The sequence below is a fragment of the Engraulis encrasicolus genome, chromosome 13, assembly GCF_034702125.1.
Source record: "Engraulis encrasicolus isolate BLACKSEA-1 chromosome 13, IST_EnEncr_1.0, whole genome shotgun sequence".
NCBI classification, from domain to species: domain Eukaryota; kingdom Metazoa; phylum Chordata; class Actinopteri; order Clupeiformes; family Engraulidae; genus Engraulis; species Engraulis encrasicolus.
The window spans coordinates 48,480,631-48,498,601 of record NC_085869.1 but is presented as its reverse complement, the minus strand read 5'-3'; the positions used below and the strand labels follow the sequence as shown (position 1 = coordinate 48,498,601).

Sequence of the window (17,971 nt, the reverse complement as noted above, 5' to 3'; positions counted from 1 at the left end):
GGTCAACAACAAGTTGATCACAGCTCGGCGAAAAATGCAAAAATGGAGTAGAAGCGGTTTCCCTGACCAACGCTGAGATATCGTCAAATTGCAAAAGGTTTGTGTACATATTTCCGAAATATAACTCTACATCCTTTAATTTGAACACTTGCTTTGTGCAATTAATCAAGGAAGAGTTTATATTTTTACACCGTATTGCAGAGAGATCGTGCTAAAACTGATGAAACATATAAGCACCATCCGGCGGTGGCAGGAAGTCAGCCATCAATGCATTTGCTCCATAGGGAAACTTACAAAGCATACCACGACGATCGTTTAAAAAAACACACAAGTTGTTTTACTTCAAGACAAAGATATTGCCTTAAGAAACAGGTTTTACTTGCAATTTTGAAAATGTAATGCAAAATGTTGAAATTATGATCTCGTATAAAATGCATTGAAGTGAATGGAGAAATGGTCCAATTGTAGTAATGGACCCATATATTCAAATTACACATCAAAAATGAATAATGATCTATATTACACTCATAAATAGGTTGTTAAGCATTCGATCAGCTATGTTTTTACATAGATTTTAAAAAAATACCCAACCAGGCCGTGGGAAATGTAAAATATGGTCCTGCTAAAACAAGGATAGGCTTAAAAAAATGGCAGGATCTCACTAAATATTTAAAGATAATCCTCAAATTAAATTGTCTGACAACTTTTTTAAATTAAAAAAAAGTTGTAAATGCATTAAAAGTCATTTTTCAATGGTCATGAAATTGGAATTTTCATTCATTTAAAGCCTGATGCATCATATATGATGCATTAAATATCTCCGTGACCTTAACAAAATTTTGACTTTTTTTTACATTTCTTATAAGGGACCAATATTGAAGCAAATTCCAAAAAATTAGAATTTTCTCTCATTGCTTTCATGGTTCAGGTTTCACAGGGTTAATATTCCTCCATGTTTCTTGTGCCGTTGTTCCCGACTGTCAAACGGGGCTTAAACAACGCGCAGTAGTAGCCTTCCAGACAGTACAAAATCATGTCCCATGTCCCTTCGCATGTGCCCATCTTGCTTTGCGTCTGTTTATATTTTAAACAACTCAATATTAAACGGAATGAAAGGAAGTCGTAAGTCCTTCTGTAGTTACCGGCCGCATATGTGTGTGCCTTCTAGTAGATAGCCTACTTTTATGGGAAAATATTCCAGAAGAGGTGTTATTCCACATCCATGACCGAGGACATGCGAAGCTTGGCAATGACTTTGCACTATCTACTTTGCGCATCGAAAGTGCAAAGACGGAAATATTTTGCTCTCATGTAGCTTACATTTGTGCCCTTCCACAACACTGTGCTTGGTGTTTCTGCACGGCTATGCCATTCCTCAGATAAGTTAATCTGTTCTTATAGCAAGCTTGCATGCATGGACATTGGACCACTTAACAACAATTCTAGTTATTATATTATATTATATTATATTATATTATATTATATTATATTATATTATGTTATGTTATATTATGTTATATTATCCTACATTACATTATTACAGCCTATTATATAATTCATTAAAGCTGCTATGATGGTTAAGAAAATTATGGCTAGTGAAAAGGCCCAATGGCTAGTGAGTCAGGAAAACCACTAGCCAAAATGGCTGGTAAGCGAAAAAGTTAGTGTAAAGCACTTGTGTGTGTGTGTGTGTGTGTGTGTGTGTGTGTGTGTGTGTGTGTGTGTGTGTGTGTGTGTGTGTGTGTGTGTGTGTGTGTGTGTGTGTGAGAGAGAGATCTAATAGTATTTTCTCTACGGAAATGCAACATGTTTTAATATGTAGGCCTACTTTATGTTAAGAAAGCTATGACATATGAAACTTATCAGTAGGCCTATTTGGCAAATATTTACTAATACTGTGGCTGTAGTATTATTATATATTTGAAAATCTGATATTGGAAAAGTCAGTGCCTCACCAGCCATAAACTTGACCGCACGTCACTGCGTGTAGTTATCCATATTATCCTCCTTGCTAGCCCATGCTGAGACTGTGATCCTTGGCACGTAATGCAGTGACAAACTTCGTCATTTTATGTTCAACCTTCAAGCCTCGAAGCCATACTAAAACATGGCCTACACTACAACAAAAGACCACGCGTTCACTGACAACTGTTGATTTGGTGCTTATTAAGAAAGCTAGTTGACACGCATACCTGCTTGGCTGACTCGTGAGCGTCCAAATGTTGCCGCTGGTATCTGGCGCGTGCATAGGCCTACAGCCAATAATAATCTCTCGAGTAGCCTACCAACATTTTCATTCATGCATATTCAATTACTTATTTTTAAATCACAAAACTGCCTTTGCATGAACTGAAACGTTTCCTCTGGTTGCTTATAATTTTCACAATGTCTGTTTGCTTCCAGCCTGAGTACGACCCGAGTTCGACAGATATTCTATTTATTTTTTTTGTCCGAGTCCGGCCCGGCCCGTCGGGTTCCGACCAGGCCCGTCGGACTTAACACATAACACGGACCTTATACATAACAGTTGTGTTTTTTAATTGTCTCTACAGAAATGTTATAGTTTACAAACCCAGTTCTGTATACCAGATGTAGAGTAGAGTAACTTAATCAAGGTGTATCAAAGGAGGACAGTATGACAGTAAAATACCCAGGGTATAATAAAGTGGAAAAGTGTGAAGAATAGAGCCCACTCAATCAGGTTTATCGCCTTCTTATGCCAGGCATTCACTATGCAACTTTTGGCCCGATTTTACTTCGACTTGCACGACTTTTTGGGAAACGGCCCGAGTTCTTGCGCAAGCAATCGTGTCTCGCATCGTGTAGTGTACATGGGGTAACGACAGTGGTGTAGTCTACGTAGAACACAGGTATGAACGCAGTATACCCACCAGAAAAAAATGAGATTCCAGTATATCCACCTAAAATTGCTAATTGTTCGGTATGTCCACTTAAAAATAATTGTTTCATATTTAGAATACCACCACCACATTTAAGCAATGGTGACTTGTCATGAAATTTAAGAACATCACGATAAGATTATAATCAATATTCATTCAGAAATTGCAGCTGTAAACCCATTCCCACATAGCTTCTCCACAGGAATCCCGACTGTGGCAAAGTTGCTCCAACAAAAGAAAAAGAAACATTCACGCATGCATACAGTTAGCTGTATCATTGACCACCCCTGTGGAATGAATGTTTCAAATTCATAGTTGAAGGAGAGGATTGTGCATCCCATGGAAAGGTGCAGCATGAAGGTCAACTGTAGTTTTCAGAGTGAGGAGTCCGCACACTTAGAATCCTTTTTGATGTGTTTTATTTTATCCTGCCATGAAAAAATGAAACACAACCAAAAGCATTCTAAGTGTGCGGACTCCTCACTCTGAAAACTCAAATTCATTAGTGCCATTATATAGGGGAAATGCTGCTTGCATGAACATCAATTGGCAATATGCTGATAATGTGAGAAACACCCCATTGACAGCCCCATGGGGGCAGCACTTGACATGTTTTAAACGTTCCAAATATCACCCCAAAAATATGCAACATCAGCAGACACCTTACAAGACTATACTGTAGTGTGAATGATTTAAGAAGAGTGAAAAGGTGTTTAAAACAATGTGTTAGTGCAAGCATACATCTGTTGAGCTAGCTAGCGCAAATCCTCATGGAAACAGAGAGACACAAACTATTCCAGCATTGTAGTTTTTCATTTCATACATAATGGACCATGTTACAGCTTGTCATAAGCCGTGAGATACACAATAGCCTGTTATTATGAGTCTGTTTGCTTTACACTGAGCGCTAGCTCCTCTGCAGAAAGACTTCAGTGTTCAGCAGGGTTAGACTGGCACAAAAAATGCCGGGCATTTTCAGCCAAGACCGGTCAATTGGCTGTCAATGCAAGCTCTCTGTGCAAGCAACACTGTCAGGGTTGAATGAAAAATGTTCGCTTCTTCGCCAATGATAAGTCATGGGTAACTTGGACAATAAAGCTGGATGTTGTAGACGACCGAAATGGCCCTTTAAGATTCACCTTAAAATACACTAGAATGCAGGAAATTACATCGGATGTTCACAGTGGTTCCCCATGACTCTGAAGGATCCCTTCCTTTCGCGGCCCCTAAGGGGCCCCAGCCCCTTTTTTGGGAACTAATGCGCATATGGTTCCCCAAATATACAGTACATCCACAAAAAAGTAGACTATAGCAGTGCTACGACCCGATTTGATACTACACATGCACAAATTGCCAGGGCAGCGCAATTCACTCTTGACCGTATCCTCGTCTGCACCTCAGGTACGCATTTCCCTTCCACATTTTTGTCATCTGCAGTTCCGGAACACAAGCCTGTCGTGTAGTGTGAGCATTCTGCTCGAATTCGACCCTCGGCTTGTGTAGTATGAGGCCGTGAGAACCGCATGATTCCCTCATGCAGTGTCAACGGGAGCAGGGGGTGGTGTCGGTTGATTGCTTATTGTTGTGAATGTCTCCAGACTCCCGCCATGGATGATCAGCAGGGAATTGTTGTAGATATTGAAAGAATTAAACCTTTTTGTCACTTTCACTCCACTTTTACTCCAGACTTCGCAAGGCAAACTGTTTCTTGTTACAGCCAAATGTCGGGGAAATATACATACAATCCGTAGCCTGATGTGAAGCAATCTCTATGTGTGAAGCACGTTACTGAAATATGAAGTTTTAAGTGAGGTAACCATATTATTGTCTAATACTGTAGCGTGCCTCCTATTTTTCCTCCACTGGCAACGCTTTTTAAAAGTTTGACCGCCAAATGCATTCACGACGAGGGCTCTCACAACTTCGCAAACAAGGCAAAGTCTCTTTCTGTATGGGCGCCCTCCCTCTGGCTGTATTCTGGGCTCGTGTTGTTGCTAGGTTACCCAAGCGTTTGCAGGAAAGCTGGAGAAGCTGACCGAAGCGGCTGATGTTAACTGCTCACATGTAATAACTAGTCTTTGGCATGTGCACCGTTTGTTTTATAATAGCATGAGTCCTTTTTCGGAGTGAGGAACTATGTCTAATGTTAACCAGCTTAATGATTACAGTTGTGGATTTTGAGAACAACGTGAGATATCCGGTAAACAAAAAAAATCATTGATTCTATTTTTAGACCCGGCCTGTACAAGAGACCGGCCACAATTTACCTCCGCCGACAGCGAGACCAGCCAATATTAAAATCCCGGCCAGTAATGGAATACAGGCCACAATTTGAGGATTTACGGTAGGTTTAAAACCAAACAATTATAATGAAAACAAAGCTTAAACATTTGGGAGAAATCCATCCACCCAGTCAGAAGTTATATGCCAAACAAAAATTTGGCCATCTTGAATTCAGCCATCTTGAAAGTGTTGGCCTCTAAAATCTAACCAGTTCATGGACCTATCCTAGTGCATTTACACACCGAATCTGGCACAAATCCATCCCTCCATTCAAAAGTTATTGCGTTAATATGAAAGACCTAACACAGCGCTGTGACACCGCACGCACACCCGACGCTCCCTGTTTCGGGAATATAATAATAATAATTAGGCTGACAAGCCAGACTAAATGTGAGATTTATGTGAATATTTAGTTAAGGCCCGATCAATGAGAAAATTGTTGATGGGAACAACCCGTTGTTTTTCAAACTGTGTCTGTGCCTATTGGCCAACGCCTTGTCGTCACTCCCTCAAAACCCTGTCCACTTTGCATCCAAAGATTCAAAACAAATCAAATCAAGCCTGCTGCCTTGTGACTGGCCAGCCAGTTTCAGGGCCTGGGGCATTGTCCGAGGCTAGACCCACTCGCAGGCCAAAATAATTTTGGCCACCGGCGGGTGGAGCTAGTTTACTAGGCTAAATAATAATGACATATGACAAACTCCAGAAAGCTTGTATAACAGCCAGAAGTGGTTTAAAAAGAACTTTATTTTTAAAAATGAGGCTGTAAAACTATTAAGTTATGATATCCAACTTGCCATCATACAAAAATATACTCCAGGCACACACACAGGAGTCAGAAAATATATAGCTTTTGGCCCTTACAGATCTCTAGTTCACACAAGGAAGAGCGCGACACTAGCGCATTACTCTGATGAAGGCCTAAGTGCCGAAACGTCAGCACTAAATTAAAAATAAAAAAGTGGTGAACTGTGAAGAAGCTCACAAAAACTTTGTCAAAATAAGGCCCTTACAGATCTGACAATGGTATGAAACTGCTTTTAAATGTGTGTATATAGTTCTTGCTTATCATTTGTATTTCCTCTGTGATGTTAACTTTGTAGTAACCTATGTTAATAGAAAATAAAATTCACCTTGCATCTTTAAGTAGTGGTATTGCATTTCATGAAATGATTGAAAACATGACTTACTATCACCTGAGTTTGGTCATTGGTCTGACTATAATGCTTTTAGTTTCAATGATATGTTAGAGTGTACCCATTCATGAATTTGTTCTGTTGTATTTCAGGTCTAGTATATTCCATGGATTTTGATGTGACACTTAATTGTTTTTCATGTTTCTTTCACAAAATACTTCACTTATTTGGTAAAAGGAATTTAGGATAAAGGTTAACCACAATAAAATCTCAATCTACATTTGTAAACCACATTTTCTATGAATTGCCAGCAGTGCTTTTCTTACAGTTATGCAAAAACATACTAGATAGGAAAGAATGTTCTGATTTTCTATTGTAGAGGGACAATGTAGGTATAGTCTTTATGTAGGTGGACAAATGCAAACAAATGCTCTTTTGACAAAAAGGGACCCCGAATTCTCTGTGTCACCTTGGGTATATAACAGCCGGATACCCACAGCTGAACAGCCAAGCTCAAACAACAACAACACCAGCAACCATGCACGGAAAGGTGAGCTGAAATTTCAACTACAACAAACTTGTTGCTGTTTCATAATACAGGGATGTTTTTCTTTTCAATTTCCTTTCTAAAAACACAACTCAGCTAACTGCAGGAAATACTTTTATCTGGCAAGTTGGTCTAGCATCGTACCATAGATCATGTAAAAGAACACAAAATCAATCCGTCAATCACAACTCTTTTTTTAGAGTTGTAAAAAGTAGAAGCACTCTTTAAGATGTAATTACAACACCCGTGGTATGATATTACATGGTTCCAAATTTGTAAGATCATACTACCATTTTGGGGGGTACCTAGCACAGTGAAGATATGGCTGTTACTTGCATAGAGTTTGAACAGTGTGAACAGCAGCTTTGGTTCCGCAGCTGTCTGACCATGTTCTGGTGCCAGACTATGATTTTTACATTATAGTCTGTCTGTCTTGCTAGGCTACAGAAACAGGGCTGCTCCTACTGTATGGCAAAATACAATACAACCTTTGATCCAAAATGTACCTTTTCCAGGGAAAAAGGGCACACAAACTGAAACTGTAAAAAATAAATTGCAGCGTATATCTTACACTTGACAGCCATTCTCATTTAAGTATCGAATATATGGCTCAAAGAAGCAAAAAGGGAAAGGTCTTTTATAGTCCTACTACTGTTTTTAGACCAACTAGATGCAACTGAACAATTTCCCATGGCAAATTCGCACGGCACAGTGGTAAAAAAACACTGGCATCGATTATGTACATAAAAATGTAGCCCTAAAACTTTCTTTCAGGTGACCTTCTACGAGGAGAGGAACTTTGGGGGCCGTTCCTGGGACTGCAATGGAGACTATGCTGACTTCTCCCCCTACCTCAACCGCTGCGGCTCCTTCAGGGTGCACAGTGGTTGCTGGATGATGTACGACCAGCCCAACTACATGGGCATGCAGTACTTCATGAAGAGGGGCGAGTACCCTGACTACATGAGCATGTGGGGTTGGAACAACGGGATCAGATCCTGCCGCCACATCCCCCAGGTAATCTCTTGACAAAATCAATATTTCGTTTATTTTGCCTACATTTGCTGGTAGTACATTTACATTTCATACATTTCAACATTGACTAAATACAATTCATCTCCATTACAGTACAGAGGAAACTACAGAATGAGGATCTACGAGAGGGAGAACTTCGGTGGTCAGATGCACGAGTGCATGGATGACTGTGACTCCATCATGGATCGCTACCGTATGAACCAGTGCCAGTCTTGCAACGTGATGGAAGGCCACTGGCTCATGTATGAGCAGCCCCACTACAGAGGAAGACAGTACTACTTCCCTCCCGGAGAGTACAGAAGCTGGAGAAACATGGGCTACCCCAACATGAGATTCAGTAGCATGAGGCGCATCACGGACTCTATGTACTAATGTGTCTCATTTGTAGAATTGTTCTCAACAGCTGCTGCATATACATTTGTATTCTTAAAACAACAAAGTACTTAATGTTCACCAGACATCTTAAATATAAACAAATGGAAACCTTACACTACCGACTATTTTTTCCGACATTCTGCACAGGCTGATTGCACAGATGAATACAACGTTTTGAGAGTAATCATCCACACTTTCCACAAGTTTAGATTTACTTTAACTAATGTTGTGAATGGGTGGCTGTGATGGTATGAGTATCATTTGGATTGTGGATATGCTCCCTTGACTATGCAGTCAGAGCCCCAGAGTAGTAGCCAAGATGGCATGAGTCAGATTCCTTGCACGGCAACCAGTGTTGCCAGATTGGGCGGTTTCCCACCCAATCAGGCTGCTTAGGATGCCCGTGTGCGGGTAAAAAGGAATTTCGGAGAAAAACCTGCCCAATTTTTGGCCATAGAAATCAATAGAATTGGGCGAGATTTAGTACTACCAGGCGGGTTTTGAACATTTTTTGGGCTGGATATCATCAGCCCCATCTGGCAACCCTGACGGCAACTCTGCAGTACTCCCCTCCAGTACACTTCAGTATCATAGTTCTCAAGGATTTAGTGTTAAATACAACTTACCTATATCTCTACACTATCATTTAACTGTTAAGCAGATTTGAGATGCATGTATTGCATGAATTGAGCTTGACAGTACGTAGTAAATGGCTAAATCAATTCAAATACTATATATGGGGATATTTCTTTCTGAAGTGGCCAAGGTCTTGAACCCATGACTAGTGAATCCATGTCTAGTTTTTCAACTGCCACTTCACAAAATAGGAAAAGCTAAGCTACTGAATTCTGCCATATTACAGTTTCATAGGTTTCAGTTGTACCGCATTTTACTTTTAATCAGGATTAAAAAATGATACTCTACTCTACTCTACTAAAGCTGCTCCATAAAATGGACACATAACACAATATACAATAAAACTACTATGCCACCAGAACTTCTAACTACTACACATAAACCACTGTACAAAAACAACGTGTTCAAAATACTTGTTCGGTGAAGCTGAATGCCATCAAGCAAGAGCACAGAATAGTGCAGAATAGACTGTGATGTATTTGGGGGACACCCAAATATGACGGGCATACACTGGGTGGTCTTTGGCCCGATTTTGCCACTATTTGCCAGTCGCACGGCTTTTTGGGTATTGGACCGATTTCTTGGTCAATCGTAAGTCTTGCATCGTGTAGTGTGGGGGTAACAACATGGGGTAACAACAAGCGATTTCATCTCATCTCATCTGCCTTCATTATCAAGCTGAAGTCGTTCTGTCCAACGCCAGAGAATATGTAGGCCTTCAATCAAAGACTAGATGCACACAGAAAATGCAGCCCATTAACAGATTGTTAAAAGCTATCAAACTAGCCATTATAGGACATTGTTAAGCAATTTCTCAGAAATCGCCATGAAAAGGGCATCTTGATACAGATGGAATATAGATTAAAACGTGTAGAAGCCAGTAGTTACACAATCAACCAAACTTGTACATTGCAGATAGAATTTGCTACTATCAGCCCAATTAGCCTATGCTAGAGTAGAGTAGAGTATCACTTATTGATCCCAGGGGGAAATTAAGATGTCAAGTAAATACAGAAGACATTACACACATCCTTACATATATATTAACCTATGTGTTTCCCATACATTGAGTTAACTATGGCGCACCGCCAAATTTGGCCGCCATAGTTTCCAAATATATATATATGTTTTTTAACGATTTCCGTTTTTTTTAAAACGATTTTAAAAACGATTTCCTTTGCATTTTCCTCCTGGAGTAAATACATCCTATAGAGAAAACCATGAGTGCTTGAAAGACAGAGGGTTCAAAAGCCTAGTCAAGTTGTTGTAGTTAACTTGGGTTTGGAAGCAATAAAAAACCTTCAGAGAAGGGACAGTTGGGATGAGTTTACTGACACTTGCATACTTTGTTTTACAGTTGTATGATTATGAGTTAGACGACAGGCCTTCATTGACACAGCAGAGGAGACATCGGCCTGCATATAGAAATTAATGTGAATGAATATAGACATAAATGTTATATGTTGTTCAGCCCTTTTACTGGGAGGAATTTTGAAAAACTGGCCCTGTGACCAGCACCATTCATGTAGAATGTGTACACCTATGTGTGGGGAAAAAGGCATAGCCTACTCTCTTAGACCCTTTTTGTCTGTGCGTTTGTCTGTTTCACAGTGCTCCCAATTTCTTATCTGTTCTCCTAATATTTAGTTTTTTTGTTTTTTTTTTCATTGCACAGACCCCTGCATGAGGGACGAATGAAAAGTGTGTTGCAAACATACATGATTCACTGTACTGCATTTTTTTTAAAATACATACAGTACATGACAGTGTACTACTATACATGTCATGGGTAAAATCTGTAATTTCTCAAAACATAAATGGTGCGAAAGCGTCATCCATGCGCCAATGTCATACACTGTATTCCCCAACAGTACTATGAACTAGAAAAGTTTACGCTGTAGTACTCAATATTGCAAAAATGTCCAGATGACATACACATTTAGGTGCTCTCAACAGGTTTTCAGGTACCAATAAATTAACTCTGGTTGGCATTGTGTTTTTAAGTACAACTGACATCCTAACACAATGTCTTTAAGTTTGTAAATTGGAGCTCTATCTGGCATATGTCTTGACAACAGCTGAGGCGATCATGGAGTAGTGGTTAAACAGCTGGTCTTCAACCTCAAAGGTTGCAAGTTCAATCCCCAACATGGAGATAACCTTACCTACTTCCATACTTCCTGGAACATGGTATGAGAATGTTCAGATGGCCACCAGACCCATGACTCCCGATTTAATTAGCCATATTTTTCACATTTAATTTCGAGCGAAATTACAAAAGAAAAATGCTTAGGTAAAGCAAGACAATGTTTGAGTTGCTGTGGTCTGGATAGGGAAATGGCCACAAGATCAGAGGATTGCAGGTTTGAATCCTGTATTACCAATAAAAAAAAACACTCAAGTAGATATTTATTGTTTATTTTCCGCGAAACTGTGAAAGTTACAAATTCTTTAAATCACGTCAATTGGATCTATATCTGACATATGAGACTATAGATGTCAGCATGTTGTGCTTGGGCAGTCATGGACTAACAGTTAAGCAGTTGGCCTCGAAACATGATGGTTTTAAGTTCAATTCCCAGCATGGGATGTTAGTAAAAAAAAAAAAATCACATTCAAACATTATTGTTTTGGTATGATGTCAGTTGACCGGATTTGAAGTGGAAAGTATGTGAGACACATTTGACTGTTAATTATGAGTAAGCCCAATACTTTCTAACAAACAGGGCTATATTTCTACAATTACAAAACCTGCAGTTGAGTGGTGTAGGGGATAATCCTCTGCATGTAGTGATATTGGCATGTCCTTATCTTGAGGTTGAGAGTTCGAATCCTAAGGCTGGGTCACTAACTTTTTTGGTTGTTTTAGTTGTTTTTTTAATTGTTTACCAGCTTCTGCTTTGTGTAAAGAACCCATTCATGTCAGAACCATAGAAACCCTATTTTATTAAAATGTAACATAAAATACAAACTTCTCTAAAAATGGTGAATCTGTCAATGGTGACCATCATGTGACCATCAAACCACAACTGACAACGTGGCATGGAAAAATGTGTCTATCAACCTCACTTCAAGGTAAGAAAAGACTCATAAAAGTGTGTTGGTGTGTATGTGTAGTAGTTTACTATGTTGCTGTGTGTGACCTTAGGTGCTCTTGATGCTCCACTGTGTGTATGTTACTTATGTTAGCAACTTAGCTTAGAATGTTAGCTACTGCTAGTTAGGCTAGCGCTGTGTAGGCCTTTCATACAAATCTTTTTCTTGTATCATACATCTGCAGTGTATTTGCAAGCCTAATCCAACAAGTCCTCATGAAAGCCTTAAACTTATTAGGCCTATTTATGCTCCACAGGCAGCCGATATGTGACCACCAGAACTCTATGATCCATCAGCTCTACTCAACACTCCAAAGGATAAACAACTGACTGTTGTGAAGAAAATGTGTTGAGGTTGATTCTTTGTAATGTATTGACTGTTGACTGTATAGACTGGGTCTAAATTTTAGAACAGATTGTTGTGTATTGTATGATTGTTGTGTTAGTGTCTACTGTTTTTGTTTGTCAACCACATGGAACAAAAAAAAAAAAAAAAAACTTGATATAAAGCATTGTTCACGTTTGTGGAATTAAAGCTCATGTTATATTTGGTTTAAACAGAGGGGTGGTAGCCTAGTGCAGTGGTTCTTAACCTTTTTTACTTAACGCACCCCTTTCCTGCGCCGAAGACAAGCCGCGCACCCACAACACAAACTTCCACACGTGTGTATGCACTAAAAAATCTTTTAAGAGATTAATTACAATGATTCTTTCTTGACACATTAATCAATACCTTAATGACTTAAAATGGGGACCATAACATGTTATAATTTGGTCTTAATTTGACCTAACTATAATGTTTGCAGGCATAATTTAGGTCATAACCTCAACACAAACAAAATTCTGCGCACCCCCTGGAATCTCAGGCGAACCCCCAGGGGGTGCCCGCACCCCAGGTTAAGAACCACTGGCCTAGTGCATTAGTATAAACCAACCAATCAATAAACCAACCAAGATTTGTTTTGGGCTCTAAAATGGGAAAACATAAAACTTTTAATTTTGAAATCAAAAACTTAGAGCCAATATAGCTACTGACAAGTGACCCAGGTGAAATGGGCATGTGAAGAGGTGTGTGTGAAGAGGGGTGTGAATAGTGGGAATATTGAAATCACCTTCGGATTAAAGATTTTGAATACAATTCATTTCAATTTAGTATTTTATCTAAATTTGTAATTAAAACAATTAGATTTTGTAGGGTTTTTTTTCGAGAAACATTGAGATTTTGGGGGGGAAACAACGCTTATCAATTAATCGTAAGTCGATCGATAAGGCAATCAATAAACCATTAATTAATTAATCGATCATTTGCATCCCTAGTGCCAGTGATTTATCACGTGCCTTAGCTGAGCGGCACATACAGCGCCGCCAGTTAGTATTGGCACCCTTTAATTTTATTTACAAAGTGTGCATTATATCCAGAAATAAATGGAAATACACACAACTTTTACCATCAGGATCTTTGAATTGAACATTATAAGATATTTAGAATTGCCAAGTATTTATTTCCAAATGCATTTTGTAATTTCAAGCAAAAACACGAAAAAGGGCATGTCCAGGAATATTGGCACCCCTCCTTCAAGGGTTAATTGCACACTATTAGACAGCAATGGCAGCCTCCGAAGGTTTTGGTTTTCATCAATGACTGTGTTCTTTCATTTTACAACCAATCCTTTGGGTTTTTGTCTTGCTGGAGTGCACATGATGTTCAACTCAAACCAAGTGTTCTTGCCATGGTTACAAATGTTCCTGTAAATGAGGATACCTGTCATGTCATGATGCCTGTCATGATACCTGTGATACGGTCAAAGCCTCCAATACCTGATGCAACAATGGGGTGACATAATATTATGGATCGGACACCATGCTTGATTTTTGGTAGGGTGTCCTTTTCCTTAAAGACTTTCTTGCAGAGTATGCCAACATGCTGTTTGTGTAAGTCACTGAAAAACTGTGCTATTGCTTCATCTGACCTTAAAACATTCTTAAAAGGGCTGTGCTATGCCTGTGTTTTCTCATACAGCCGTCAGGTGTTCCCTGTTATGACTTTTATTAAGCGATGTGGTCTGCCTTGGTCTCCAACCAAAAGGCACTACTTTGTGTAGTGTTTAACTACCCAAACAGTTCAAAGTTGACAGTCAGGTCTGAAGATGTTAGCCCATGTGTTTTTTCATTATTTGCACCGACTTCCAAATACTTTTATCATAATGTCTTCCCCTAACCCCCACATCCAAGGATCTTCTTTACAGCTCCATGTTTGGCAGATTTCTGAATAACACAACACAGTGTTGAAAATGTTATACCAAGGTCTTTTGAGATGACCTTTTATTATTTGGAGGGCTTGTTTTTGCAAATAATAGTATTTGTGGTGTCCTCAGGCAGCTCCTCTGTCTTCACATTGGTGAAAGACACACAAGCTGTAACAGGTGGTTATTTAAACACAAACATCATAATTCCTTGCCTAATTCATGTTATATGGGCAAAAGCAAGTAGTCAAAGGCGATTCCCATTTGCGATTTGCCATAATTGAGTCAAATTAGGCTTCCACAATGGTATCCAGTAAAGGGTGCCGATATCAGTGATCCAGGGAGCTTTACCGTCTTCAATATTTTCCCTCTCATAGTTTAGTACAGGGTTCATACACTTTTTCACCAATTTTTTTCCATGACTTTTCCATGACTTTTCCAAAACCTTTTTCTGAATTTCCAGGACCGAAAAACCAATGACCAATCGCGCGCGGGGGGTGGGGGCGTATTAGGCTATATTACAGGCTATATTACGTAGCCTATATTACAGGCTATATTACGTAGCCTATATTATAAATATGTAATTACTGTATATATTTATACTATAGACTATGGCATATTATATTATATATATTACATAGCCTATATTACAAATATGTAAAAAATAAACATATTCATACTATAGGTTATCTTTTACTACAAGCTATAAGCAACCATTATACTTCATGTTGTATTACATTAATTCTGCTATTATTCGTCATTGTTATATAATTCGCTTGTCTAATGTACAGTCAGAAATGAAAATGAATAGGCCTAGGCCAGCCTATAGCAAATTAGGTCGTGAAATCATCATGAAGACACATTTGTATCAACATGCTCTCTATGGAGATGGATAAATGCTCATCCTGCCCAAGTAAGAAATCATAGGCCTGCCTACTACACCTGCCTAAGCACAACAGTCCAAAGCTCCTGTAAGAATGATAATGTTGTCATTTGTTGTGGTCGTTGCTGGAGCAAAAAAAAGAGAGACTGCACTGTTCGTGGCATAGTTCTAGTCTGACGCCCACTCAAGGAGATGCTTGGGTGAGTTTCATTTTGTGTTACAACGATCTGACCGATTTGAAAACTAAGCCACAGATGACTTTTTCAAACTCTAGTCACGCTGCCGTTTATACCGTATTTCAAAACAGGCGCGTCATGCAGACATTGGTAGCCTAATCGTTTGGCTCGCGGTCAGCTGCACATAGACTATTGTACGGATTTCATGTAATCTTTCAGCACACTGGACAAGTTCACTCGCAGGCAGCAGGTGCATTGCTTATCAATATCAAAATCTCGGGGCTTACCGAAAGCATAAAGGTTCGCTTGGTGCCCTATCTGGCAAATTAAACCAAGACCAAACAGGTCTTAGGATTGTTTCCTTTTGGCATTAGCTACGTTTCAGTGGAACCGCTAAATATTTTAAAACGCGTTTAACTGCTAACCTGTTAGTAGCTGAGGAGGTAACCGCCTGCTGTATCTTGCCCTTCAGGTGGCTAACAAGTGCGGCTGCTTCGCCCATATCGGACGGACACATCACAACTTTCGTCCTCTCCAGCCATTGTTGATAATCTTTTCAGAAAGTTAAGCCGCCTATTGTTGAAGTAACACTTCGCGACATGCTGTAATATCGTACAGAACCACATTTCTTTTCTAGGATTAGAGCTATGATCACCTCTCACCACCACGCACACACTACATCTAGCTCGCGCGTTACGAGGCGGGTTGCCAGGTGTGACTGATTTCTAGCGCCAAAAACGCTTGAAACCCGCCTGGAGCCATTACAACATGCGTTATTTGAAACCCACTCAATTTGGCAACACATGGTTAGGCAGACGCAGCCTGCATTAGACAACATTTCCACGAGAACTCGGACATTTAGATTTTATTACGCCGTGGCATCAACTTCATAAAGATAATTGATGAAACACTGGATGGATTTCCATGACTTTTCCAAAACTTTTGACCAAAAATACGTTTTCCATAACTTTTCCAGGCCTGGAAATTTGAATTTTCAAATTCCATAACTTTTCCAGGTTTTTCATGACCGTACGAACCCTGTTAGTATTTAATGCTGTTGATTATTTTTATATTAGTATCAACCACAAGCTATCTATAGAAAAATCATGGTTGACCTTATTATTTGTTGTCTGGAGATATGTCCCATAATGTACTTACTTAACTTCAAGGGTGCCAATAGTAACTGGCGGCACTGTAGCAGCCCAAGAAAAGGTGACCAACAAAGTTTGCAGGAACATCAAAAATAAAGTGTGCAGCAGTGTCAGAAGTCACTGTGTTTAGTACAATATCCATTGTATTCCTTGGAAAAGCATGGGGTATCACAAGTCCAGTGACGTGCGGTGGGATTTATGGCTGGTGAGGCAGTAACTTTTTCAATATCAGATTTTCAAATAAATAATTGCCAAATAGGCCTACCGACAAGTTCCATTATGTCATAGCAGCTTTCTTAACAAAGGGTAGGCCTACATATTTTGACATACTGCATTTCCGCAGAGAAAATGCTATTAGATCTCTCTCTCTCACACACACACACACACACACACACACACACACACACACACACACACACACACACACACACACACACACACAGGATTCAAACAGTGGTCTCACATAACCACACAGCACCAATGTGGACAGCAGAGCAGAGGAGAGGAGAGTAGTGGAGAGGAGAGAAGAGGAGAGGAGAGAAGGGGAGGGGAGAGGAGAGGAGGAGAGAAGAGGAGAGGAGGAGAAGAGAGGAGAGGAGATGAGATGAGAGGAGAAAGGAGGAGTGGAGAGGAGCTCAAGGAGAGGAGAGGAGAGGGAGAGGAGAAGAGAGAAGAGGAGAGGAGATGGGAAAAGAGAGGAGAGGAGAGGAGATGGGAAAAGAGAGGAGAGGGGGAGAGGAAAGGAGAGGAAAGGAGAGGAAAGGAAAGGAGAGGAGAGGAGAGGAGAGGAGAGGAGAGTGTAAGCTCCTTCACAGCCCACTGCTCACACACACACACAGGATTCAAACAGTGATCTCACATAAACCACACAGCAGCACCAATGTGGACTGAGCATCACGGCGGATGCTCAATGAAAGACACACAGGATTCAAAACATGGGCTGGATCTCAAATGGCGCACTTGTGCACTTCGGGCACTATGTTTCAGTGCGTAACTAATACGGCATGCACACTGAAACATGAACACTAAAGTGCACAAGTGCACCATTTGAGATTCAGCCATAGTGTCATATAGACCGCTGAGCACTACGGCGAACAAACCGGTGTGCTAGCTTTTGTGATACGCACTGGATTCTCGTGCAAATGTAGGCCTACATCTACTTGTACGAGGCTACGGCAAGCGATGTGGGACAAAGGTGTGGCAGGAAGCGAATGTGAACATAAACAGTTACACAAGTTTCGATATGGTCACCAAATATTTTGGGACAGTCATTTCTGTTATGCCTACACTTTGGAATTAAATCAGAGTCTTGTAGTTACACGGGTATATTTGATTTACCTCAACGGTACCCTGTACTCAACTTTACAAACAGTTACAGGGCACATGAGAATCCGGTGCCTATCACAAAAGCTACCACACCGGACAGAATCACGGCGGATTCTCTCTCTCCCCACGGGTCTCACAAACACAGGCTTCACACACATAGGAAACACTGGTCTTACCTTAACTCG

General features: G+C 40.1%; 2 protein-coding genes across 2 annotated transcripts in view; one reads left to right on the top strand and one right to left on the bottom strand.

Moving 5' to 3' along the window:
- Window positions 1-17,971, bottom strand: part of LOC134461304 (gamma-crystallin S-1-like) — a 383,074-nt gene that overhangs the window by 306,672 nt on the left and 58,431 nt on the right. The window lies entirely within an intron of this gene.
- LOC134461843 (gamma-crystallin M2-like) lies at window positions 6,858-8,273 on the top strand. Its single transcript, XM_063214683.1, has 3 exons — window positions 6,858-6,869; window positions 7,641-7,883; window positions 7,995-8,273. The coding sequence occupies exons 1-3, from the start codon at window positions 6,858-6,860 to the stop codon at window positions 8,271-8,273; spliced, it is 534 nt and encodes a 177-aa protein (XP_063070753.1).